This window comes from Pristis pectinata, chromosome 4, assembly GCF_009764475.1.
Source record: "Pristis pectinata isolate sPriPec2 chromosome 4, sPriPec2.1.pri, whole genome shotgun sequence".
Classification (NCBI taxonomy): domain Eukaryota; kingdom Metazoa; phylum Chordata; class Chondrichthyes; order Rhinopristiformes; family Pristidae; genus Pristis; species Pristis pectinata.
Genome location: NC_067408.1, coordinates 111,318,246 through 111,339,871, shown reverse-complemented (window position 1 = coordinate 111,339,871; position 21,626 = coordinate 111,318,246). Strand labels below are relative to the sequence as shown.

At 47.1% G+C, this 21,626-nt stretch overlaps 1 protein-coding gene across 3 annotated transcripts in view; it reads right to left on the bottom strand.

Annotated features, from left to right (window-relative positions):
- LOC127569802 (neural cell adhesion molecule 2-like) overlaps positions 1–21,626 on the bottom strand; it is a 1,233,142-nt gene that overhangs the window by 55,000 nt on the left and 1,156,516 nt on the right. For 2 of the 3 annotated variants that reach the window (XM_052014709.1, XM_052014712.1), the window contains exon 15: positions 13,436–13,616. In XM_052014709.1, the coding sequence (XP_051870669.1) occupies positions 13,436–13,616 (181 nt within the window). The remainder of the gene's footprint in view (positions 1–13,435; positions 13,617–21,626) is intronic. The other variant, XM_052014711.1, reaches the window with a different exon arrangement.

Genomic DNA, 21,626 nt, shown 5'->3' with positions numbered 1-21,626 from the left:
CCAGGATGCTGCCCGGATTAGAGAGCATGTCCTATGAGGATAGGTTGAGTGAGCTCGGGCTTTTCTCTTTGGAGAGAAGGAGGATGAGGGATGAGTTGACAGAGGTGTACAAGAGGCATAGATCTCAGAGGTAGGTCTTTTTACACAGAGAGTGGTGGGTGTGTGGAACGCACTGCCGGCAGAGGTTGTGGGGGCAGATACATTAAGAGACTCTTAGATAGGCACATGAATGATAGAAAAGTGGAGGGCTATGTGGGAGGGAAGGGTTAGATAGATCTTAGAGCAGGATAAAATGTCGGCACAACATTGTGGACCGAAGGGCCTGTACTGTGCTGTAATGTTCTATGTTCACTTCACTGCTACCATCAGGCAGGAGGAACTGAATCCTTAAGTCCCACACCACCAGGTTCAGGAACAGCTACTTCCCTACAACCATCATGTTCTTGAACCGACCTGCCCAACCCTAACCCGACCTCAGCAAGGGGACACTATGGACCACCTCTTGCACTGCCATGGACTTGTCTCTGATCATGTCTTTGTTTTTTTGCATCAAGATCTTGCTTTTGCACAGACTTTTTTTCTCTCTCTCTCTTCACTGTCTTATATAATTGATGTATAATTTATATTCTGTGTGTTGTCTATGCCTGTGATGCTGCTGCAAGCAAGTTTTTCATTGTCCCTGTACCTCACTGTACTTGTGCAGATGACAATAAACTCGACTTGATCCCAGTATTCCACTGCACTTCCTGTTATCCTACTATTTACCGTGTATTTTCGGGTCTTGTATCCGCTCTCCAAGTTTATTTTATTATTGAGTAAGAGGGAATATACCACACACAGGTAAATGAATATAGGCTACTCAAGCTAATATTTTAACTTTGGGGGTTGTGGAGATGATTTGTAACTTATGCACCCTTCCAAATGTACTCCGTCATTACTCACAGAGCTTGTACAGTTTTGACGCACAGCTCGTTTACAGGTGTCAGCTTTGCTCAGTTCGGGTCAAAACAGATTGTGCGTATCTGCCCCACTTTTCAAAAGCAGATAATCCAGGCTGACACTCTCCCAGTGTCATTATAAAGTCATAGACAAACTGATCCTTTGACCTGCCAACAATACACAAAAAGTGCTGGAGGAACTCAGCAGGTCAGGCAGCATCCATGGAGGGAAATAAACAGTCGACGTTTCGGGCCGAGACCCTTCATCAGGACTAGAAAGGAAGAGGGCAGAAGCCAGAATAAGAAGGTGGGGGGGGGGGAGGAGCACACGCAGGCAGGGGATAGGTGAATCCAGGTGAGAGGGGGAAGGTAGGTGGGTGGGGGAGGGGGGGAAGATGTAATAAGCTGAGAGGTGATAGGTAGAAGAGGCCGAGGGCTGGAGGAGGAGGAATCCGGTAGGAGAGGGCAGTGGACCATGGAATAAAGGGTGGAAGAGGGGAGTGGAGGAGAGGAGATGGGCAGGTCATCAAGGCGGGGGGAAGGGAGCTACAGGAATAAGGGAAGACAAAGGGGGGGGGAAGAAAGGGTGAAATTACTGGAAGTTCGAGAAATCGATGTTGAGGCCATTAGGTTGGAGACTCCCAAGGCGGAATATGAGGTGTTGTTCCTCCAACCTGCGTCTGTCCTCAACGTGGCAGTAGAGGCGGCCATGGATAGACGTAACACCTATTTTTTTTCACTAAGCCTACTCTAACCCACTTTATTCTCCCCACATTCTCCTCAGCACCCCCCAGATCCTCGCTGCTCTGTAGAACCACAGAATCATCACATCACAGGAGAAGGCTGTTGTGGAGTGATCCATTCAGAACCATTTTCCTCTGTCACAGCACATTATTTTCCCTTGAGTGCCTATCTAATTGGTGACTCTGCTTCTGCCACCTTTATTGGCACAATCACTCTCTGTGTAAAAAAAGTTTCTTTCCCACATCCTACCTGTGGCTTTTGCCTCTCATGTCTTTACCTCTCGCTGCCTGGGCAAAGCAGCCAGCATAATCAAAGACACCACCCACCTGGGTCATTCTCTCTTCTCTCCTCTTCCATCAGGCAGAAGATACAGGAACCTGAGGGCACGTACCACCAGACTCAAGGACAGCTTCTGTCCCACTGTGATAAGACTATTGAACGGTTCCCTTATGCGATGAGATGGACTCTGACCTCATGATCTACCTTGTTGTGACCTTGCACCTTATTGAACTGCATTTCCTCTGTAGCTGTGACACTTTACTCTGTACTGTCATTGCTTTTACCTGTACTATCTCAATGCACTCTGTACTAACTCAATGTTCATCCCTGTCAGTCTAGAACCACCATCCCTGTCAGTCTAGAACCAGTCATCATCTCACCATTATGGGGTCAGCCATTCAAGACTAGGAAGAGAAGAACATTTCTGCATCCAGAGGTGGCTGAATGTTTGGAATTCTGCAGAAAGCTGTGGAGGCTCAGCTACTGAGCTTATCTGAGACGGAAATGTCTATTAAAGGAATCAAGGGACATGGAGTTAGTGCAGAAAAGTGGCCTTGAAGTAAAAGATCAACCATGTTCTCATTAAATGATGAAGCCGGCATGAGGGGTCCACTTTGTTTCTACTTCTTGTGTCCTTCTATTCAAAGATGAAGTTGGAAACATTTTAGACCCTGTTACGTGTTATAAAGCACAGGACAGGCTGTTTGCTTTGAATCTGGTTTGATAAAGCAGCAGAGTCATGTGATGTGCTTGCTTCACAAGTGATGTAATAATTTCGCAGATGTTCTGTTCACACCAACAAAGACTCAATATATAAATAGTTTGTGTTCTGTCTTGCCAATAAGCCTGAGCATCTTTGGATATTGAATTGACCTGTACGATCGGTTTGTAAGACAAGCTTTTCACTGTACCTCAGTAGAAGTGACAATAATAAACCAATACCAATACCAATATATTTGCTGTGTTCTAGTCCATTCATAAAGACAGGACAGGCATCAAGAGAATTGCAGAAACATACAATCACAGAAAATTTCTGAGAGAGGAGTCCATATCGCCTTTCACCTCAGCTGACAAAGGGCTACCCAACTACTGCTGGAGGAACTCAGCGAGTCAGGTGGGACTGTCGATGTTTCGGGTTGAGACCCTTCTCCTGGACTGACCCAATCTAATCCCACCTCCCAGTACTGGGTCTGTATCCTGCAGGTCACTGCTCTACAAGAAAGTGCACATCCAATTACTGTTTAAATGTGATGGGGCTTCCTGCCTTTAACACCCCTTCATGCAGTGAGTTCCAGACCCCCAACATTCACCCTCTAATCCTTCTCCAGTTACTTTAAATCTCTGCCCCTTGGGGGTTTGACCTCTCTGCCAAGGGAAATAGATCCTTCCTAATAGAACATACATCGAACAGTGCAGGAACAGGGCCACAAAGTCTGTGTTGAACATGATGCCAAATTAAACTAAATCCCTTCTGCCTGCACGTGATCCACATCCCTCCATTCCCTGCATATTCATGTGTCTATCTTGTCGTGGCTATCCCTCGAGGTCGAGGATGATGGTCTTCGTTCCATTGATCTATCTATGGGCCTTCAAGTGGCAATCTTGGCTCTGAAAGAGTGTCAATCTAAAAGCCTCTTAAACGCAACTATCAGGTCTGCTTCCATCACCACCCCTGGCAGCCCGTTCCAGGTAACCACCACTCTCTGTGTAAAATACTTGCCCCACTCAGCTCCCTTAAACTTTCCCCCTCTCACCTTAAATGCATGTCCTCTAGTATTTGAGTTTTCTACCCTGGGAAAAAAGATTTGGACTGTCTCCCCTATCTACGCCTCTCATAATTTTATAAACTACTCTCAGATCTCCCCTCAACCTCCGACACTCCAGAGAAAACAACCCAAGTTTGTCCAACTTCTTATAGCTCATACCCTTTAATCCAGGCAGCATCCTAGTGAACCTCTTCTGCACCCTTTCCAAAGCCTCCACATCCTTTCTGTAACGGGTAAACCAGACCCGCATGCAATACTCCAAGTGCAGCCTCACCAAAGTTTATACAACTGCATCATAACTTCCTGACTCTTATACTCAATGCCCCGACCAATGAAGGCAAGCATGCTATATGCCTTCTTTACCACTCTATCTACTTGTGTGGCCACTTTCAGGGAGGTATGGACTTGGACCCCAAGGTCCCTCTGTACATCAATGTTGTTAAGAGTCCTATCATTAACTGTATGCTTTCCCCTGACATTTGACCTCCAAAAGTGCAACACCTCACACTTTCCCGGATTAAACTGCATCTGCTATTTCTCCGCCCATCGAATTTGAAGGCAGATCGAATTGAAGACCGAATTTGAAGGCAGAATACAAGGTTAATGGCAGGACTCTTAGCAGTGTGGAGGAACAGAGGGATCTTGGGGTGCACGTCCATAGATCCCTCAATGTTGCTGAGCAGGTTGATAGGGTTGTTAAGAAGGTGTATGGTGTGTTGGCTTTCATTAGTCAGGGTATTGAGTTCAAGAGCTGCGAGGTAATGTTGTAGCTCTATAAAACTCTGGTTAGACCACACTTGGAGTATCGTGTTCAGTTCTGGTCACCTCATTATAGGAAGGATGTGGAAGCTTTAGAGAGGGTGCACAGAAGATTTACCAGGATGTTGCTTGGATTGGAGAGCATGTCTTGCGAGGATATGTTGAGTGAGCTAAGGCTTTTCTCTTTGGAGAGGAGGATGAGAAGTGACTTGATAGAGGTGTGCAAGATGATAAGAGGCATAGATCGAGTGGACAGTCAGAGACTTTTTCCCAGTGCGACAATGGCTAACACGAGGGGGCATAATTTTAAGGTGATTGGAGGAAGGTACAAGGGGGATGTCAGAGGTAAGTTTTTTAACACAGAGAGTGGTGGGTGCGTGGAACGCACTGCCAGCAGAGGTTGTGGAGGCAGACACATTAGGGACATTTAAGAGACTCTTAGATAGGCACATGAATGATAGAGAAATGGAGGGCTATGTGGGAGGGAAGGGTTGGATAGATCTTAGAGCAGGTTAAAATGTCGGCACAACATTGCGGGCCGAAGGGCCTGTACTGTGCAGTAGTGTTCTATGTTCTATAACTGTAACTGATCCATCTCCTGCTGTGTCCTTTGACAACCTTCTTCACTGTCCACAAATCCACCAATTCTTGTGTCATCTGCAAAGTTACCAACCAATCCATCTACATTTTTGTCCAAGTCACTTACATACATCACAAACAAATATAGTTATTACACTTTAATCTTATACACCTCAGTTACGTCTTCCCTCAGCTTCCTCTGCTCCAAAGAAACCAAACCTAGATTATCCAATCTCACAGGTACAGTTTTCCAGTCCTGGCAACATCTTCATAATTCCTGTCAGCCCCTCTCCGATGCAATCAGATCTTTCTTGTAATGTGTTGACCCATGATGCAGGGTTAGAATAGGAAAATGATGCAGGCATTGAAAGATTGCGCTGGCTCGAGGGGTCATACAACCTACTCCAGCTCCTACTTCTTATGTGCTTATGAATTGGCTCCTGGGGTCCTGGACTTGGGTTGTAATTCATTGGTTATAGCGTACTGTGCGATGTCCAGAGGTTATAGAAGGCACAGTTATAAAATGCAAATCCTTCATTGCCTGGATGGCTTCAGAACAAAAATAAGACCAGGCTTTAAAAGGAAGATTAGACTGCTGAGGGAACAGGTCTTGCATTAATGAGAGCTGTAATCCAATGCGATCTGAGTGTGGTATCTATGTGCAGCTTGGAATGCACCAAGCTTTTAGTTTGCATCAGCTGTATTATGCACTCACCCAGCTAAATGCATTTATGGACGTAACAAATCAGTATTCTTCCTGAGCGAGCTAATGCGAGCTGAAAGCCATATCCCTCGGCGGGGTCATGTACTTGCGCCTGTTTCGAACGAGCTTAAAAGCATCGGAAAAAATAATACAGAAAAAAATTTGGCCTCCTACATTTTATTTTAAACCACTGCACCCCCAAGGTGCACAGCACGGGGCAAGGGCTTGCAATTTGCTGGTGGAAGCATTCTATTCAGAGTTTTGTCTTCTCAAATCTTTTCTTTCAAAAAAGCAGAGTTCGCAAGCTAACGTAAAGTGTTTTACTTGGCTGTCGTTCCATCACCTTCACAGCTGGTTGCTCTTTGGAAAACTATGGTTCGGTTCTGGGAAAGTAAAGGCGAATGTAACTGTAAGTTTTGTTTAAGCTCCTGTCTAACTCATAGTTCACTCACTTAGACCAGGAACCACATCCATGTGCAACAAACAATTCGCTGGTGGAACTTAGCGGGTCGAACAGCATCTGTGGTGGGGGGGAGGGGAGGGTGGAAGGAAAAGGAATTGTTGACGTTTCAGGTCGAGACCCTGCTTCAGGACTGAGAGTAGAGAGGGAAGACGGCCAGTATAAAGAGGAGAACTTATCTTCTCATGCCTTTCCCATGGTTGGGGTGTCTAGTACAAGAGGGCACAACTTCAGGATTGGAGGGCGCCCATTCAGAACAGAGATGCGGAGAAATTTCTCTAGCCAGAGAGTGGTGAATCTGTGGAATTTGTTGCCATGGGCGGCTGTGGAGGCAAAGTCATTGGGTGCATTTAAGGCAGAGATTGATAGGTATCTGAGTAGCCAGGGCATCAAAGGTTATGGTGAGAAGGCAGGGGAGTGGGGCTAAATGGGAGAATGGATCAGCTCATGATAGAATGGCAGAGCAGACTCGATGGGCCGAATAGCCAACTTCTGCTCCTTTGTCTTATGGTCTTATGGTCTTATGGTCTTCTCTTTATATTGGCCATCTCCCTTCCTCACTCTCAGCCCTGATGCAGGGTCTTAACCCAAAACGTCGACAGTTCCTTTACCCCCACAGATGCTGCTCGACCCGCTGAGTTTTTCCAGCAGATTGTGTGTCTATTTCTCCTGATTCCAGCATCTGGAGTCTCCTGTATCGCCACATTCATGTGGTTACACTGCTAATACAAGGGATTTCTCTGTGACTGAACGAGAGGTAGATTGGCTGAGGGCTGCAAGGTGGAGGAAGGCCAGGGAGGGTGGGGACACAGAGGAGAGGAAGTGGGGGCATTGTGAGAGAGAAAGGGGCAGGCAGGTGGGGCTGGGAATGAGGGTCTGGGTAGAGAGAGGGTAGGACGAGAGACAGTGTGATAGGGAGATGGGGTCAGGAGAGAGGGTGGGGCAGGGGGAGACTAGATAGAGGGAGAGAGGGAAAGGGCAGGGAGGGCAGGGAGAGGGATAGGATAGGGACAGAGAGACAGTGGGTCAGAGAAAGGGGACAGAGAGATGGGGCAAGGAGAGGCCATGGAGGGAGGATGTAGAGAGAAAGGGAGGGAGCAGAGAGAGAGAGAGAGAGAGAGAGGGAAAGAGAGGGCAGGAGAAAGGGAAGGGGCGAGAGAGAGAGAGAGGGCAGGAGAAAGGGAAGGGGCGAGAGAGAGAGAGGGCAGGAGAAAGGGAAGGGGCGAAGGAGAGGAAGGACAGGGAGGGAGATGGCAGAGAGAGAGAGGGAGCAGGGGGAGAGGGAGCAGGGGGAGAGGGGATGGCAAAAGGGAGTCGGGACAAGGAGATAGTAGGGGCTGTGACAGAGAGTGGCACAGAGAATGGGAGAGGAGGCAGAAAGAGGGGCAGGGAGGGACGAGGAAGAAATTGTCAGGAATTAGGCTTTGGTGTAGAAATCATTTTTGTCCGTCACATCATCATCCCGAGCTCATCCAACCCTGCCGTACATATGGAGCAACACTGGTCATTCAGCATCGCTAATGTGGTGGGCACTTTAAGGGACTGACCACGATCAAACTACATGAGGCATTAGGACAGGACTGCACAAAGCCGTTGGCTTTAAGAGCATCTTAACCATAGAACTATAGAACCATACAGCACAAAACAGGCACTTCGGTCCACCATGTTGTGTCGTCCACCAAACCACCCTCACACTATCTAACCCTTTCCTTCCGCATATCTCTCTATCTCACATTTGTCCATATGCCTATCCAACAAACTCTTTAACCTGTCCAATGTATCTGCCTCCACCACCACCCCAGGCAGTGCATTCCATACATCAACCACTCTCTGGGTGAAAAACCTCCCCCTGACATCTCCCCTGAACCTCCCACCCATAACCTTAAAGCCATGCCCTCTTGTCTTGAGCATTGGTGCCCTGGGAAGGAGGCACTGACTGTCTACTCTATCTATTCCTCTCAATATTTTATATACCTCTATCATGTCTCCTCTCATCCTCCTCCTTTCCGGTGAATAAAGCCCTAGCACCTTAAGCCTCTCCTCATATTCCATACGCTCTAATCCAGGCAGCATCCTGGTAAGTCTCCTCTGCACCCTCTCCAATGCCTCCACATCCTTCCTATAATGTGGTGACCAGAACTGAACACAGTACTCTAAGTGTGGTCTAACTTAGTGTTTTAAAAGTTTTTTTTCTAACTGGTCGAGTGGGGGCTGGACTGCGCAGGCGCGGTGCGGGCAGCTTAAGAAAGCAAACGGCCTATAGAGTGGGCAGCGTCGGAGCGGGCAGCGGAGTGAGAGGCAGCAGAGTGGTTGGGCTTTGGCTAAAGGGGCTTCGGCGTGAAGGAGTAAGGAGGGTAAGTAGCTGGTAAGTAGGTAAAGGTAAGGTTTACCTGTTGTCTATTATAGATTTGTAGGTGGGATTAACTAGGGAAAAAAAAATGGTAGTCAGATGGAGGACATGGTCATATGCTGCAGCTGTTTGATGTGGGAACTCGTGGACCGCAGCAAGGTCCACGATGGCCACATCTGCAGTAAGTGGTTGAGGCTGGAGGAACTTCGGCTCAGAGTTGATGAGCTGGAGTCGCAGCTACAAACACTGCGCAGCACAAGGGAGGGAGAGAGTTATGTAGACACAGTCCATCAGGAGACAGTCACCCCCCTTACAGCAGGTACATCTGAGGTTCAGGAAGCAGATAGAATAGTGACTGTCAGGGGAGGGAAGAGGAAGAAGAAGTCAGGCAGGCAGACAGAGCAGGGAACCCCGGAGGCTGTTTCCCTCAGTAACAGGTTTTCCGCCTTGGAGGCTGTTGAGGGGGATGACCTGCAGGGGCCTAGCAGCAGTAGCCAGGTCTCTGGCACTGAGACTGGTACTGCTACTCAGAAGGGAAGGGTGGGAAAGAGACATGCGGTAGTGATAGGGGACTCGATAGTCAGGGAAACAGATAGGAGGTTCTGTGGCAGTGAGCATGAATCCCGGATGGTATGTTGCCTCCCAGGTGCCAGGGTCCGGGATGTCACTGATCGGGTCCATAGGATTCTTGAGCGGGAGGGAGAGCAGCCAGAAGTTGTGGTTCATGTTGGCACCAACGACATAGGTAGGAAGGGGGATGAGGTCCTGAAGAGCGAGTTCAGGGAGCTAGGCAGAAGACTGAGGAACAGGACCTCAAGGGTAGCAATCTCGGGATTGCTGCCGGTGCCACGTGATAGTGAAGGCAGGAACAGGAGGAGGTGGCAGATAAGTGTGTGGCTGAGAAGTTGGTGCAGGAGGGAGGGTTTTAGATTTCTGGATCATTGGGATCTCTTCTCGGGAAGGTGGGACCTGTACAGAGAGGACAGGTTACACCCGAACCAGAAGGGGGCCAATATCCTTGCGGCTAGGTTTACTAAGGTGGTTCGGAAGGGTTTAAACTAGTTTGTGAGGGGGAAGGGAACTGGAGGAGTAGGTCAGAGGAAGAAGGGGATGGGGAAAAGTTAGATCAAACGGGTAGAGAGGCTTTGGGGAAGGAGAAGCAGAATATAGGCTATAAAAATAGTAAGGTAGATGGACTGAAGTGTGTTTACTTAAATGCAAGAAGTGTCAGGAATAAGGGAGATGAACTGAGGGCTTGGATAAGTATGGGGGACTATGATATTGTGGCTATTACTGACACGTGGCTGACGTCAGGGCAGGAGTGGTTATTGAATATTCCTGGTTTTCGGTGTTTTAAGAGGGATAGGGAAGGGGGGAGAAGAGGAGGAGGGGTGGCGATACTGGTCAGGGACACTGTTACGGCTGTGGAAAGGATGGATGTTGTAGAAGGATCATCTCTAGAGTCCATATGGGTGGAAGTAAGGAACAAGAAAGGAGCAGTTACTCTACTAGGAGTATTCTATAGGCCCCCCGGTAGCAGTAGAGATATAGAGGAGCAGATTGGCAGGCAGTGTTTGGAGAGAAGCAAAAATAACAGGGTTGTTATAATGGGAGACTTCAACTTCCCAAATATAGACTGGAACCCGCTTAGTGCCAAAGGTTTAGATAGGATGGAATTTGTTAAATGTGTCCAGGAGGGATTCCTGACGCAGTATGTCAACAGGCTGACTAGAGGGAATGCCATGCTAGATCTAGTTTTAGGAAATGAACTGGGACAGGTGAAGGATCTATTGGTGGGTGAGCAATTGGGGGACAGTGACCATTGCTCCATAACCTTTAAAATTGTCATGGACAGGGACAGGTGCAGAGAGGACAGGAAGATATTTAATTGGGGAAGGGTGAACTATGAGGCTATAAGGAGAGAACTTGGGAGTGTAGATTGGGATGTCCTTTTTGAAGGGAAATGTACTATGGAGATGTGGTTGATGTTCAGGGATCTTGTGCAGGATGTTAGGGATAAATATGTCCCGGTGAGGCAGAGAAGGAATGGCAGGGTGAAGGAACCGTGGGTGACGAGAGAGGTGGAATGACTAGTTAGGGAGAAGAAGGTAGCGTACGTGAGGTATAAGCAGCAAGGTTCAGACAGGGCCCGTGAGGAATATAGAGTAGCGAGGAAGGAACTTAAGAAAGGGCTGAGGAGAGCTCGAAGGGGACATGAAAATCCCAAGGTCTTTTTCACGTACGTGAAGGGTAGGAAGATGGTTAGGGTAAAGGTAGGTCCAATTAAAGACAAAGGTGGGAGAATGTGCCTGGAGGCTGCGGAAGTGGGAGAAGTTCTCAATGAATACTTCTCTTCGGTATTCACCAAGGAGAGGGGTCTTGATGACGCGGAAGGGAGTGCTGATAAGGGTAATGTTCTCGAGGTTGTAGATATCAAGAGAGAGGATGTGTTGAAGTTGTTAAATAATATCAAGACAGATAAATCTCCGGGGCCTGACGGGATATTCCCCAGGCTGCTTTGAGAGGTGAGGGAGGAGATTGTCGAACCGCTGGTCCACGGGGATGGTGCCAGAGGATTGGAGGGTGGCGAATGTTGTCCCCTTGTTCAAAAAAGGTAGTAGAGATAGTCCAGTGAATTACAGACCGGTGAGTCTCACATCTGTGGTGGGTAAGCTGTTAGAAAGGATTCTAAGGGATAGGATCTATGAACACCTAGAGAATCATGGACTGATTAGGGACAGCCAGCATGGCTTTGTGAAGGGAAGATCTTGCCTCACAAACCTGATAGAGTTCTTTGAGGAGGTGACGAGGAAGATTGATGAGGGTAGTACGGTGGATGTGGTCTATATGGATTTTAGTAAAGCGTTTGATAAGGTTCCTCATGGTAGGCTTCTTCAGAAGGTCAGAGGCCAAGGGATCCGTGGAAGCTTGGCTGTGTGGATTAGGAATTGGCTTGCCTGTAGAAAGCAGAGGGTTGTGGTGGAGGGATTGCCCTTGGATTGGAGGGCAGTGACTAGTGGTGTCCCGCAGGGATCGGTTCTGGGACCTCTACTTTTTGTGATATTTATAGATGACTTAGATGAGGGGGTGGAAGGCTGGGTTAGTAAGTTTGCAGACGACACTAAGATTGGCGGTGTTGTGGATAGTGTGGAGGGCTGTCGGAGCTTACAGAGGGATATTGATAGGATGCAGAGCTGGGCAGACAAGTGGCAGATGGAGTTCAATCTGGAGAAGTGTGGGGTGGTACACTTTGGAAGGACAAACTCCAGGGCAGAGTACAAGGTAAATGGCAAGGTACTTGGCAGTGTAGATTAGCAGAGGGATCTAGGGGTTCATATCCACAGTTCACTGAAAGTTGCCTCACAGGTGGATAGAGCAGTTAAGAAGGCCTATGGGATGTTAGCTTTCATAAATCGTGGGATTGAGTTTAAGAGCCACGAAGTGATGATGCAGCTTTACAAAACTCTTCAAACAGGAAAGAAAGGCAGAGGCATTTGTGGAGGGAAATTGTGTAGCGCCTTGACATCCACCAAGGATTTCCAAAAGGAAATCATATTTGACTAGTCTATTAGAATTTTTTGAGATGTGCCGAGTAGGGAAGACAAGGAGGATCCAGTGTATTTGGTTTTCAGAAGGTGTTTGATGAGGTCTACTTGGAGTATTGTATGCAATTCTGGTCACCCCATTACAGGAAGGATGTGGAGGCTTTAGAAAGGGTATAGAACAGGTTCACCAGGATGCTGCCTGGATTAGAGGGTATGAGCTATAAGGAGAGGTTGGACAAATTTGGGTTGTTTTCTCCGGAGTGTTGGAGGCTGAGGGGAGACCTGATAGAAATTAATAAAATTATGAGAGGCAGAGATCAGGTAGACAGTTAGAATCTTGTTCCCTGGGAGTAGAAATGTCAAATACTAGAGGACATGCATTTAAAGTGAGAGGGGGAAAGTTTAAAGGAGATGCGCAGGGCAAGTTTTGTTTTACACAGAGAGTGGTAGATGCTTGGAACGGGCTGCCAGGAATAGTGGTGGAAGGAGATACAATAGTGGTGTTTAAGGGGCTTTTAGATAGACACATGAATATGCAGGGAATGGACGGATATGGATTGTGTGCAGGCAGAAGAGATTTAGTTTAATTTGGCATCATGTCAAGCACAGAAGGGCCTGCTCCTGTGCTGTACTGTTCTATGTTCTATGTCCCACAGAGGAGGTTGTGAACAAGTTTGGAGCATGTGGACTTGGGGTTATAGACCATCACGGATTGAAGTTTGCCGCACAGATAAAGAAAAAAGAATAGGAATAAACTGGATATGGAGATTGGGCAGGAAGATGGTGCTTGAGGAAGTTGATCAGCCTTGATCTTGTTGACTGGTGGTCAAGACTGAAGGGGCCAGGTGGTTTCCTTCTCCTCCCACTTCTTATGTTCATGGGTTATGTCAAGGCTGCTGATGGTGGAGCAAAAACTGGGGACTGCACAAGAGGTTGGAATTGGAGGGATGGGGAGATCTTGGAGGATTGTCGAACTCGAGGAGATTGTAGAGAGGTAGCAGGAGGAAGGAGAAATTTATTGACAGGTATGAGAATTCTAAGTCTACACTGGAAGATCAACTATCACCAAGGTACGTAAGACTTTTAAGGACTTATTGTCCGACTTAACAATATTGGAAATGAGGCCTGACTATCCAGAGCACATAAATGGACAGGCAAATAATTTAAATAATGGCTGGCATTCAATGTACAGTAGATGCCCGTGGTTCTTACCTCTGTGCATGAGGGTGAGACTCTCCTACCATAGGTGTGGATAGGCAACTTACACCAGCCCTTTCCATCTATATCAAACCCATTATGACAAGTGACTTACTGGCAATGGTGTTAGGTTTTGGCGGCATGGTGAACTCGTAGAAGGTTGGCTCCGAAGATCCCAACTTGTTGACGGCTGTGATCTGGACCTGGTACTGCATGTCCCATTGGAGCTGCTCCAGGATGATGGAGTCCTGGCCTCCCTGTGTTACCTTCTGCACCCATTCCTCTTCCTTGTCCTTCTGTGGGGAGGTGAGACACAACTGTAAGCAAGGAGCTCATTCAGAGCCTCAGCTTCAGTGGATCTTTCTGTTGGAGCATTCTCTCTCTCACACGCACACCACACACACACACACACACACACACACACACACACACAGTCACATAGATACAGACAGACATACACATGCACACGCAGACACGCTCAGACATGCCCACACAATCATGCTCACACACACACAGACACACTCACACACATGTAGACATACAGACAGATACAAAAACAAACACACACACTCACAGACACAGACACACAGACACAGATATACATTTGAAGACAGAGATCCACAGGCACATGCTCATACGCACACACAGTTAATACAAACACACAGAGACACACACACATAGAGACACACCTACTCAAACACACATGCACAGAGACACACACACAGAGACAGAGACAGAGACACCTGCAGTATTGAGAGACTGTGGTATTGTTCTGATTACTTTCTCTCAGCTGAGTTGTTAAGGAGAACCATACTGCACTATACAACAGAGTGAGCATTGGATTGCACAGAGATTTTTGCCTCTTGTATTAAAAGAACCATAGAGAGTTTGCCACAAAGGAGGAAGAGACCATTGTGCTTGTGTTGGTCGAGAAAACTCTGGCCTAATCCCACTCTCCTGCACTGAGCCTGCAGCTCTGCAGGCTACAGCTCTCCAAGTACTCTTTGAATGCAGTGAGGGTTTCTGTCTGTACCTCCGCTGCAGGCAGTAGTTCCAGAGACCCATCACCCTCAGGGTGAAAGTGTTTTCCCTATTTCACCCCTTTAACATTTCCACCAATAAAATCTATGCCCGCTGCTTTTCAACCCTTTCACTAACTGGAAATAGATCCTTCCTATTTACCCTTGTTCCTCTTGATATTTTAGCACTTCAATTGAGTCTCCACACAGCCTTCTCCGTTCCAAGGATAAAGTAACCCCACTCCACCAAGTTTTCCCTCATAGCTACAGCTTTCCACTCTAGGCAACATCTCTGCTGTATCATATCCTTCCTATGATGTGGTAACCTGAACTGTACACAGGCCATGGTCTAATTAATATTAGCGAAACAAAGGACTGCAGATGCTGGAATCTAGATGAAAAAACACGACGATGCTGGAGGAACTCAGCAGGCCAGGCAGCATCCGTGGAGAAAAGCAGGCGGTCAACAGGAGAATTCCAAGCGCAAACTGGAGGAACTTCATTTTCCGTCTTGGAACCTTGTAGCCGAACAGCATGAACGTTGAATTCTCCCACTTTAAGTAATCCCCACCCCCACTTCCCCACAACCCCCCCAACCATGCCTTTTCTTCCCTTTCCTGGCCTCTCTCTCTCTTTTCTACCCCCCCTTTCTTTTCTCTCCTTACCTTTGACCCATCCCCCAGTGGATCTGCTCTCCCCTCCTCCCCCGCACCTGCCTATCACTATCTCTTACCTGCATCTACCTATCACCACCCTGTGCCCACCCCACCTCCCCTCTTCTGTCCACCTATCACTGCTCTGCTTTTCCCTCCTATATATTGGGCTTCCCCTTTTCCTATCTTCAGTCCTGAAGAAGGGTCCTGACCCAAAACGTTGACCGCCTGCTTTTCTCCACGGATGCTGCCTGGCCTGCTGAGTTCCTCCAGCTTCATCGTGTTTTTCGTCTAACTAACATTCGCCACTTCTGTTGTCCTAATCCAATCAGTGCTTCTGGAAGGTCATCGACTTGGTGAAAGCTGCCCTTTGGTCTGCCCGAAACTTGTTGGACTCCCAGCACAGCGAGATGTCCGTAAGGGAATGCTGCTGACTGGCACATTCCAGGCTGCAGGAGGATGTGCTGAGGGACGCACTGAAGCTCGGTGCAGCCAATGCTGAGGCTCTGCGGGGAAAGACCACAGTCTGGGCTCCTTCCGCTACCGCACATGGAGGGGCAGAGTCGGGTGGGGGAGCCCCTCGAACATTGAAAGGGTGGATCACCCCAGGAGGCCACATGATTGGCAATGGTGTTATGGTTTAAAAAAATAAGTTAAAACTACTTAACGTATTGACCATGAACATAAAAAGTTTTTGCACTGTTTAATCTTGTATACATTTTTTATTCTGAATAAAGTTTATTTCTGGGAAAAAAGTCTGCTTTTCTCTCCTTTTTCAGCACCCCACTAAATCCATCCATCTCAGTTTTTGTGGCAGTGAGCTCCCTTTCGACCAGGAAATTCCTCCCGAGTTTCCCGTTAGATTTATTCACCTTGCCCCAACCAGAGATGGATTACTGGCGGAGCAGTGCTGAGAATGTATGGGTGGGCTGGTGAGTTGGAGTAAAACAGGGAACTGCACTGTTGAGAAACACACTGCTTGGTTGTGCTGCTTTCTGTAGGGTTTTGTGCCAGAGGTCTGGCCCTTTAATTCCACAAAACCTAATCACAGTAAAACTCTGTTAATCCGGCATGCTCGGGGCTTTGGCAGTGCCAGATTGGCAGATTCTCTGGACTATCGGATGTTGTTTAATTAATACTCCGCCCTCGTAATTCAGTTTTTCAATAACATATCAATGAAATGTAAAAGATAGAACAGTACTGCACAAGAACAGGCCCTTCAGCCCACATGTCTGTGCCAACCATTATGACAATCCAAACTAATCCCACCTGCCTGCACACGGTCTATATCCCTCCATTCCCTGCCTGTTCATGTGTCTGTCTAAACGGCTCTTAAATGTCGCTGTCGTATTTGATTCGTCCACCTCCCCGACAGCACATTCCAGGCACCTTTCACTCCCTGTGTGAAAAAACTTGTCCCACACATCCCCTTTAAACTTACCCCTTCTCACCTTAAACCTGTGCCCTGTATCATTTGACATATCCACCCTGGGATAAAGCCTCTGCCTGTGTAAACCTGGTAAATTTAAAGGGAGTGCAGGAAACAGAACCAGATAGGTTTCAAGGGAGCAATGGGATGGTCAACATTTCGGGTCGAATCCCCGCATCAGTCCTGACCCGAAATGTCAACCTCCCTTTGCTCCACAGATGCTGCTTGACCCGCTGAGTTCTTCTGGCAGTTTTTTCTTTGCTCCATATTCCAGCATCTGGCAGTCTCTTGTCTCTCAGGTTTCAAGGAAGGGCGGTCAGCAGAACCAGGTGAGTTTGAAGGGAGCACAAGAACCAGGGCCCTGGTGAGTGGAAGGGGAGAGCTGGGACCAGGTACCAGTATGTAGACAGTGCAAACATTACCCGGTGAGCCAGATGCCAAACCACTGGGATTTCCAAAGAGTCAGATAGTGGATTATTGGAGTTTTTAGTGTCTAACGTTGATGAGTAGCCCAGAATATGGGAGTCAAATTGAAGACAATTGATAGGCAACTGCCTTCTCTACCCCACTGAAAACTGCAGTGTTCAAACTATGACTGATGGACCTCAAAGCTTTTATACACAGGCACAGAAGGGAATAGTCGTCAAGGCGGGGAGGAATTTTGGATGTAAGAGAGCCCATGAGCAGGGGATTGCTCCCTGACATCCTGTTAAATGATTATCCCTCAGACATATCACTTTAAAAGAGATTCTTTGGTCTTTATCTCACTGTGGTCTGTGGGATCTTGCTGTGTAAGAATTAGCAGCTGACTTTCCCACATGAAAATGGCAATGACTCCTCTGAGTGCATTATCGAGTGACAAGTGTCTTTAGACATCTTGAAGAGTAAAAAGCCTTATGTCAGTGCAAGACTTACTCGACTTTTCAAATGCAAACCACTCCAAGCACAACCCACTGGAGGACTTATTTTAATTTCCACCACCACCAGCCTTTTCTTGTTTTTAAATCAATAAATAAAAATAAGTTGCACGCTGGTAAGTCATAGTTCCCTAATGTGTGTCATCAGGCATGGTCACAGAATATCAAAAGCAATCGGTACAGTGACCCTCACCTCAGTCTCGATATATGCAAGTGAATGTAAGTAAATCATAGCCTGGCCTGGATTTCAGCCGGAGGTGAAGTGTGAGGGTGGGTAGTTGTGTTGTGGGAGGGTGGGAGAGGATCTATTAACTTGGGGTTCTATGCAGGGCCAGACTCATTGAGGACAGAGGAGGGAGAGGAGGGTGTGGAGCATGGGGTCCTTGAACCACCCAACAATAGGAGCACCTTCCCCTTTTGCACCCAGTTTAAACCGGTCATGATCTGGACTCCAGATCCACTAAATGGGTGAGAAAGGTACGTTAACAATATTTAAAAGGCACTTGGACAGGCACATGGATAGGAAAGGTTTAGAGGTATATGGGCAAATGGGACTAGCTTAGCTGGGCATCTTGGTTGGCATGGACCAGTTGGGCTGAAGGGCCTGTTTCCGTGATGTATGAATCTATGACACTCGTGAGGTTGGCTTTTGACCACCTTCTGAAGTAGCCACGGAGGCCAGTTGGTTGGAGGAAACTATGGCAGTGGCATTATTGACACCTAGAAGGTGTGGGTCAACAGGAATGTCATGAACTCTGCCCGTCAACCAACAACTCTGGGACCTCTGAGCTCCATCCATGATGTTGGCTCTTCCCAAATTAGCACCGACCTGAACTTCCAGTAACTGCACAACCCACTGCCTTCTTCGTCCTACATAACATCCCCGCTCATTTCCCTGCCTCACCTCATCTGCTGTTGGGAACCTCATCCGCCAACTCATCTTCCCTCCAGAAAATAGGAGCAGGAGAAGCCCATTTGGCCCCTCAAGCCTACCCCACCATTCAATATCATGGCTGACCTATGCTGGCCTCAACTCCTCTTCTGTGCCAGCCCCCCATAACTCCCAATTCCTCGATCTTTCAAATATTTATCTGTCTCCACTTTAAATATATCTAATGATCTGACTTCCACCACACTCGGGGGCAGAGAATTCCAGAGATTCACTGCCCTCTGTCAGAACTATGTAGAAATTTCTTCTCTTCACTCAAAGTTGTTTCCCACCCAAAACAACTCTATCTCTCTCCGCAGAAGCTGCCAGACTTGCTGAGTGTTTCCAACATTTTTCAGTTCTCGTTTGAACTGAAGTACAGACTGATACAGCATCAAGGGAGGCTCAGCATTACTGCTTCATTAGAATTAGCCACAGAGCAAGGAGGAAATTTAAGAAGGCAAAAACATCTTAGGACCCTGCAACGTGGGATAAACATATCCGAAAAGATTTCTTCCATATTATTTACATGGATCTAATATTTAGTTCTCCCAGGAGATTTGCATTGGCTGTCATTCGGTTTGTTTTGCTTGCAGGCAGATTTGAAGCTTCTTTGCAAGGCACCTCTGGAATGCTGAGCGGGTTATTTGTGTGAAAGGTGTGCAATGACATTGGGTTGCAAACTGTTCCTTGCTAACAGCTCATTCAGAAATCCCCAGTCTCTGCTATTTCAGGGGACATTGGCACGTGGATGTCAAAGGGTTTACCCCAGGGGCTACAGTGTGAAGCAGGGCCTGAGAGAAGGGAGTTGCTCCTATTTTAGAGTCGTAGAATCACAGAGAGACACAGCACAGAAACAGGCCTTTCGGCCCACCGAGTCCGCACCATCAACCACCTTTTTACACTAATCCTACATTAATCCCACTTTGTATTCTCCCCACAATCCCATCAACTCCCCCCAGATTCTACCACTCACCTACGCACTAGGGGCAAATTTACAGGGGCCAATTAACCTACCAATTAGCACATCTTTGGGATGTGGGAAGAAACAAGAGCAGCCCGAGGGAACCCATGCAGACACGGGGAGAACCTGCAAACTCCGCACAGACAACACCAGAGGTCAGGATTGAACCCGGGTCTCTGGCGCTGTGAGGCAGCGACTCTAACCACTGCACCACAGTGCCACAGGTACTGAAATGTTGTCACAGAAAGTTTCATTGCTGAATAATTTTATGAGCAATGGCACACCTCATGATTGGAAATCTCCACTTGATTACCCTTGCCTAGTATCCTGATCTTGCTAAATAGTAGCAAGTGACAACAAAGAACTCAGCAAACTGACTTGCATCTGCAAAAGCATGGACATATTTGGGATAGTTGGTGTGGCCTTGTGTGCGGGAGGTCCTGTCTCACAAATTTCATTGAGTTTTTTTTGAGAAGGTGACAAAGGTGATTGATGAGGGTCGGGCCAGTGGATGTTGTCTACATGGACTTCTGTAAAACTTCTGACGAGCTTCCTCATGGTAGGCTGATCCAGAACATTAAGGCATATAGGATCCAGAGGTGGTAAATTGGATTTAAAAATTGTCTTGGTCATAGAGGTGGAGGTGGAGGAGTGTTTTTCTGACTGGAGGTCTGTGACCAGTGGTGTTCTGCAAGGATCAGTGCTGGGACTTCTGTTTGTGATATACAGTATAAATTGTTTGGATGAAAACTTGGGTGGTTTGATTAGAAAGTCTTCAGATGACACAAAAATTGGTGGAGTTATGGACAGTGAGGAAGGTTGTCAGAGGATACAGCTGGATACAGAGGATACGACAGGCACTGTAGTGTAGCAGTTAGCGTGACGTAATTACAGCGCCAGCGACCCAGGTTCAATTCCCGCCGCTGTCTGTAAGGAGTTTGCACGTTCTCCCCGTGACTGCGTGGGCTTCCTCCGGGTGCTCCGGTTTCCTCCCACATTCCAGAGATGTATGGGTTAGGAAGTTGTGGGCATGCTGTGTTGGCGCATGAAGCGTGGCGTCACTTGCGGGCTGCCCCCAGAACACCCTGTGCAAAGATGCATTTCACTGTGTGTTTTGATGTACATGTGACTAATAAAGAAATCTTATATAGATAAGTTGCAAATGTGAGTGGAAAAATGACAGATGGAGTTTAATCCGGACATGTGTGAGGAGATGCATTTTGGGAGGTCAAGTGCAAGAGGAAAGTATACAGTAAATGGCAGGATCCTTAGGAGCACTGATGTACAGAGGGGTCTTGGGGTGCAAGTCCATAGCTCCCTGAAAGTGGCATCACAAGTAAATAAAGTGGGAAAGAAGGTGTACGGTATGGTTGCCTTCATTGGTTGGGGTGTTGAGTATAAACAAGCCATGTTGCAGCTATGTAAAACTTTGGTTAGGCCACATTTGGAGTATTGTGTGCAGTTCTGATTGCCACACTGCTGGACGGATGTGGAGACTTTGGAGAGGGGTAGAAAATGTTCATTGGGATGTGTCCAGATTGGAGTGTATTAGCTCTGAGGAGAGGTTGGACAAACTTAGATTGTTTCCTCTGGAGCACCAAAGGCTGAGGCATACTTGATTGAAGCATATAAAATAATGAGAGGCATAGATGGAGTGGAAATGTCAAATACTAGAGTGTATAGCTTTAAGGTGAGAAGGGGAAGTTTAAAGGAGATTTGTGATGCAAGTTTTTTTTACACAGAGAGTGGTGGGTACCTGGAACACACTGCCAGGGGAGGTGGAAGCAGATAGGATAGCAATGTTTAAGAGGCATTTAGACACATGAACAGGCGGGGAACAGAGGGATATAGACCAAGTGCAGGCAGATGGAATTAGTTAGATCAGCAAGGTGGGTGAAGGGCAAGTTCTTGTGTGGTACCATGTTCTGTGTTCTATGCTCTAAACAATGAAGCTCTGCAAACTTGCTAAATAAAGTAGCATGAGAATACCAATACTGCACAGCATACTCAGTAACGTCATGGGCAACGACGCCCTATTACTGAGTTATAATTATTGGAGGCATATGGTGCTGGAAGCAGATGGATTACTGGATGAGAGAAACTCATGGAAGACGTAAACACAGCCAACAATCAGTCAGTGCCAGTGGACTGTCTCTGTGCCACAAATTTGATGTAATTCCATGTAAATAACTTATTTTCTGAGTAACACCTTTATGTAATAATCTTATCAGCAAGAAACAATTGCAAACAACAGCATCAGTGTTTAGTTAAGATGTAACTAAATTGTGTAATTAACCTGATATATTTTGATTCATTAATGGCTGTACAGATGTCTCCCAGCTCATTACCCCCACAGTATCAAGAACAAAAACAATGGAAACTCTTTAAAGTGCTGC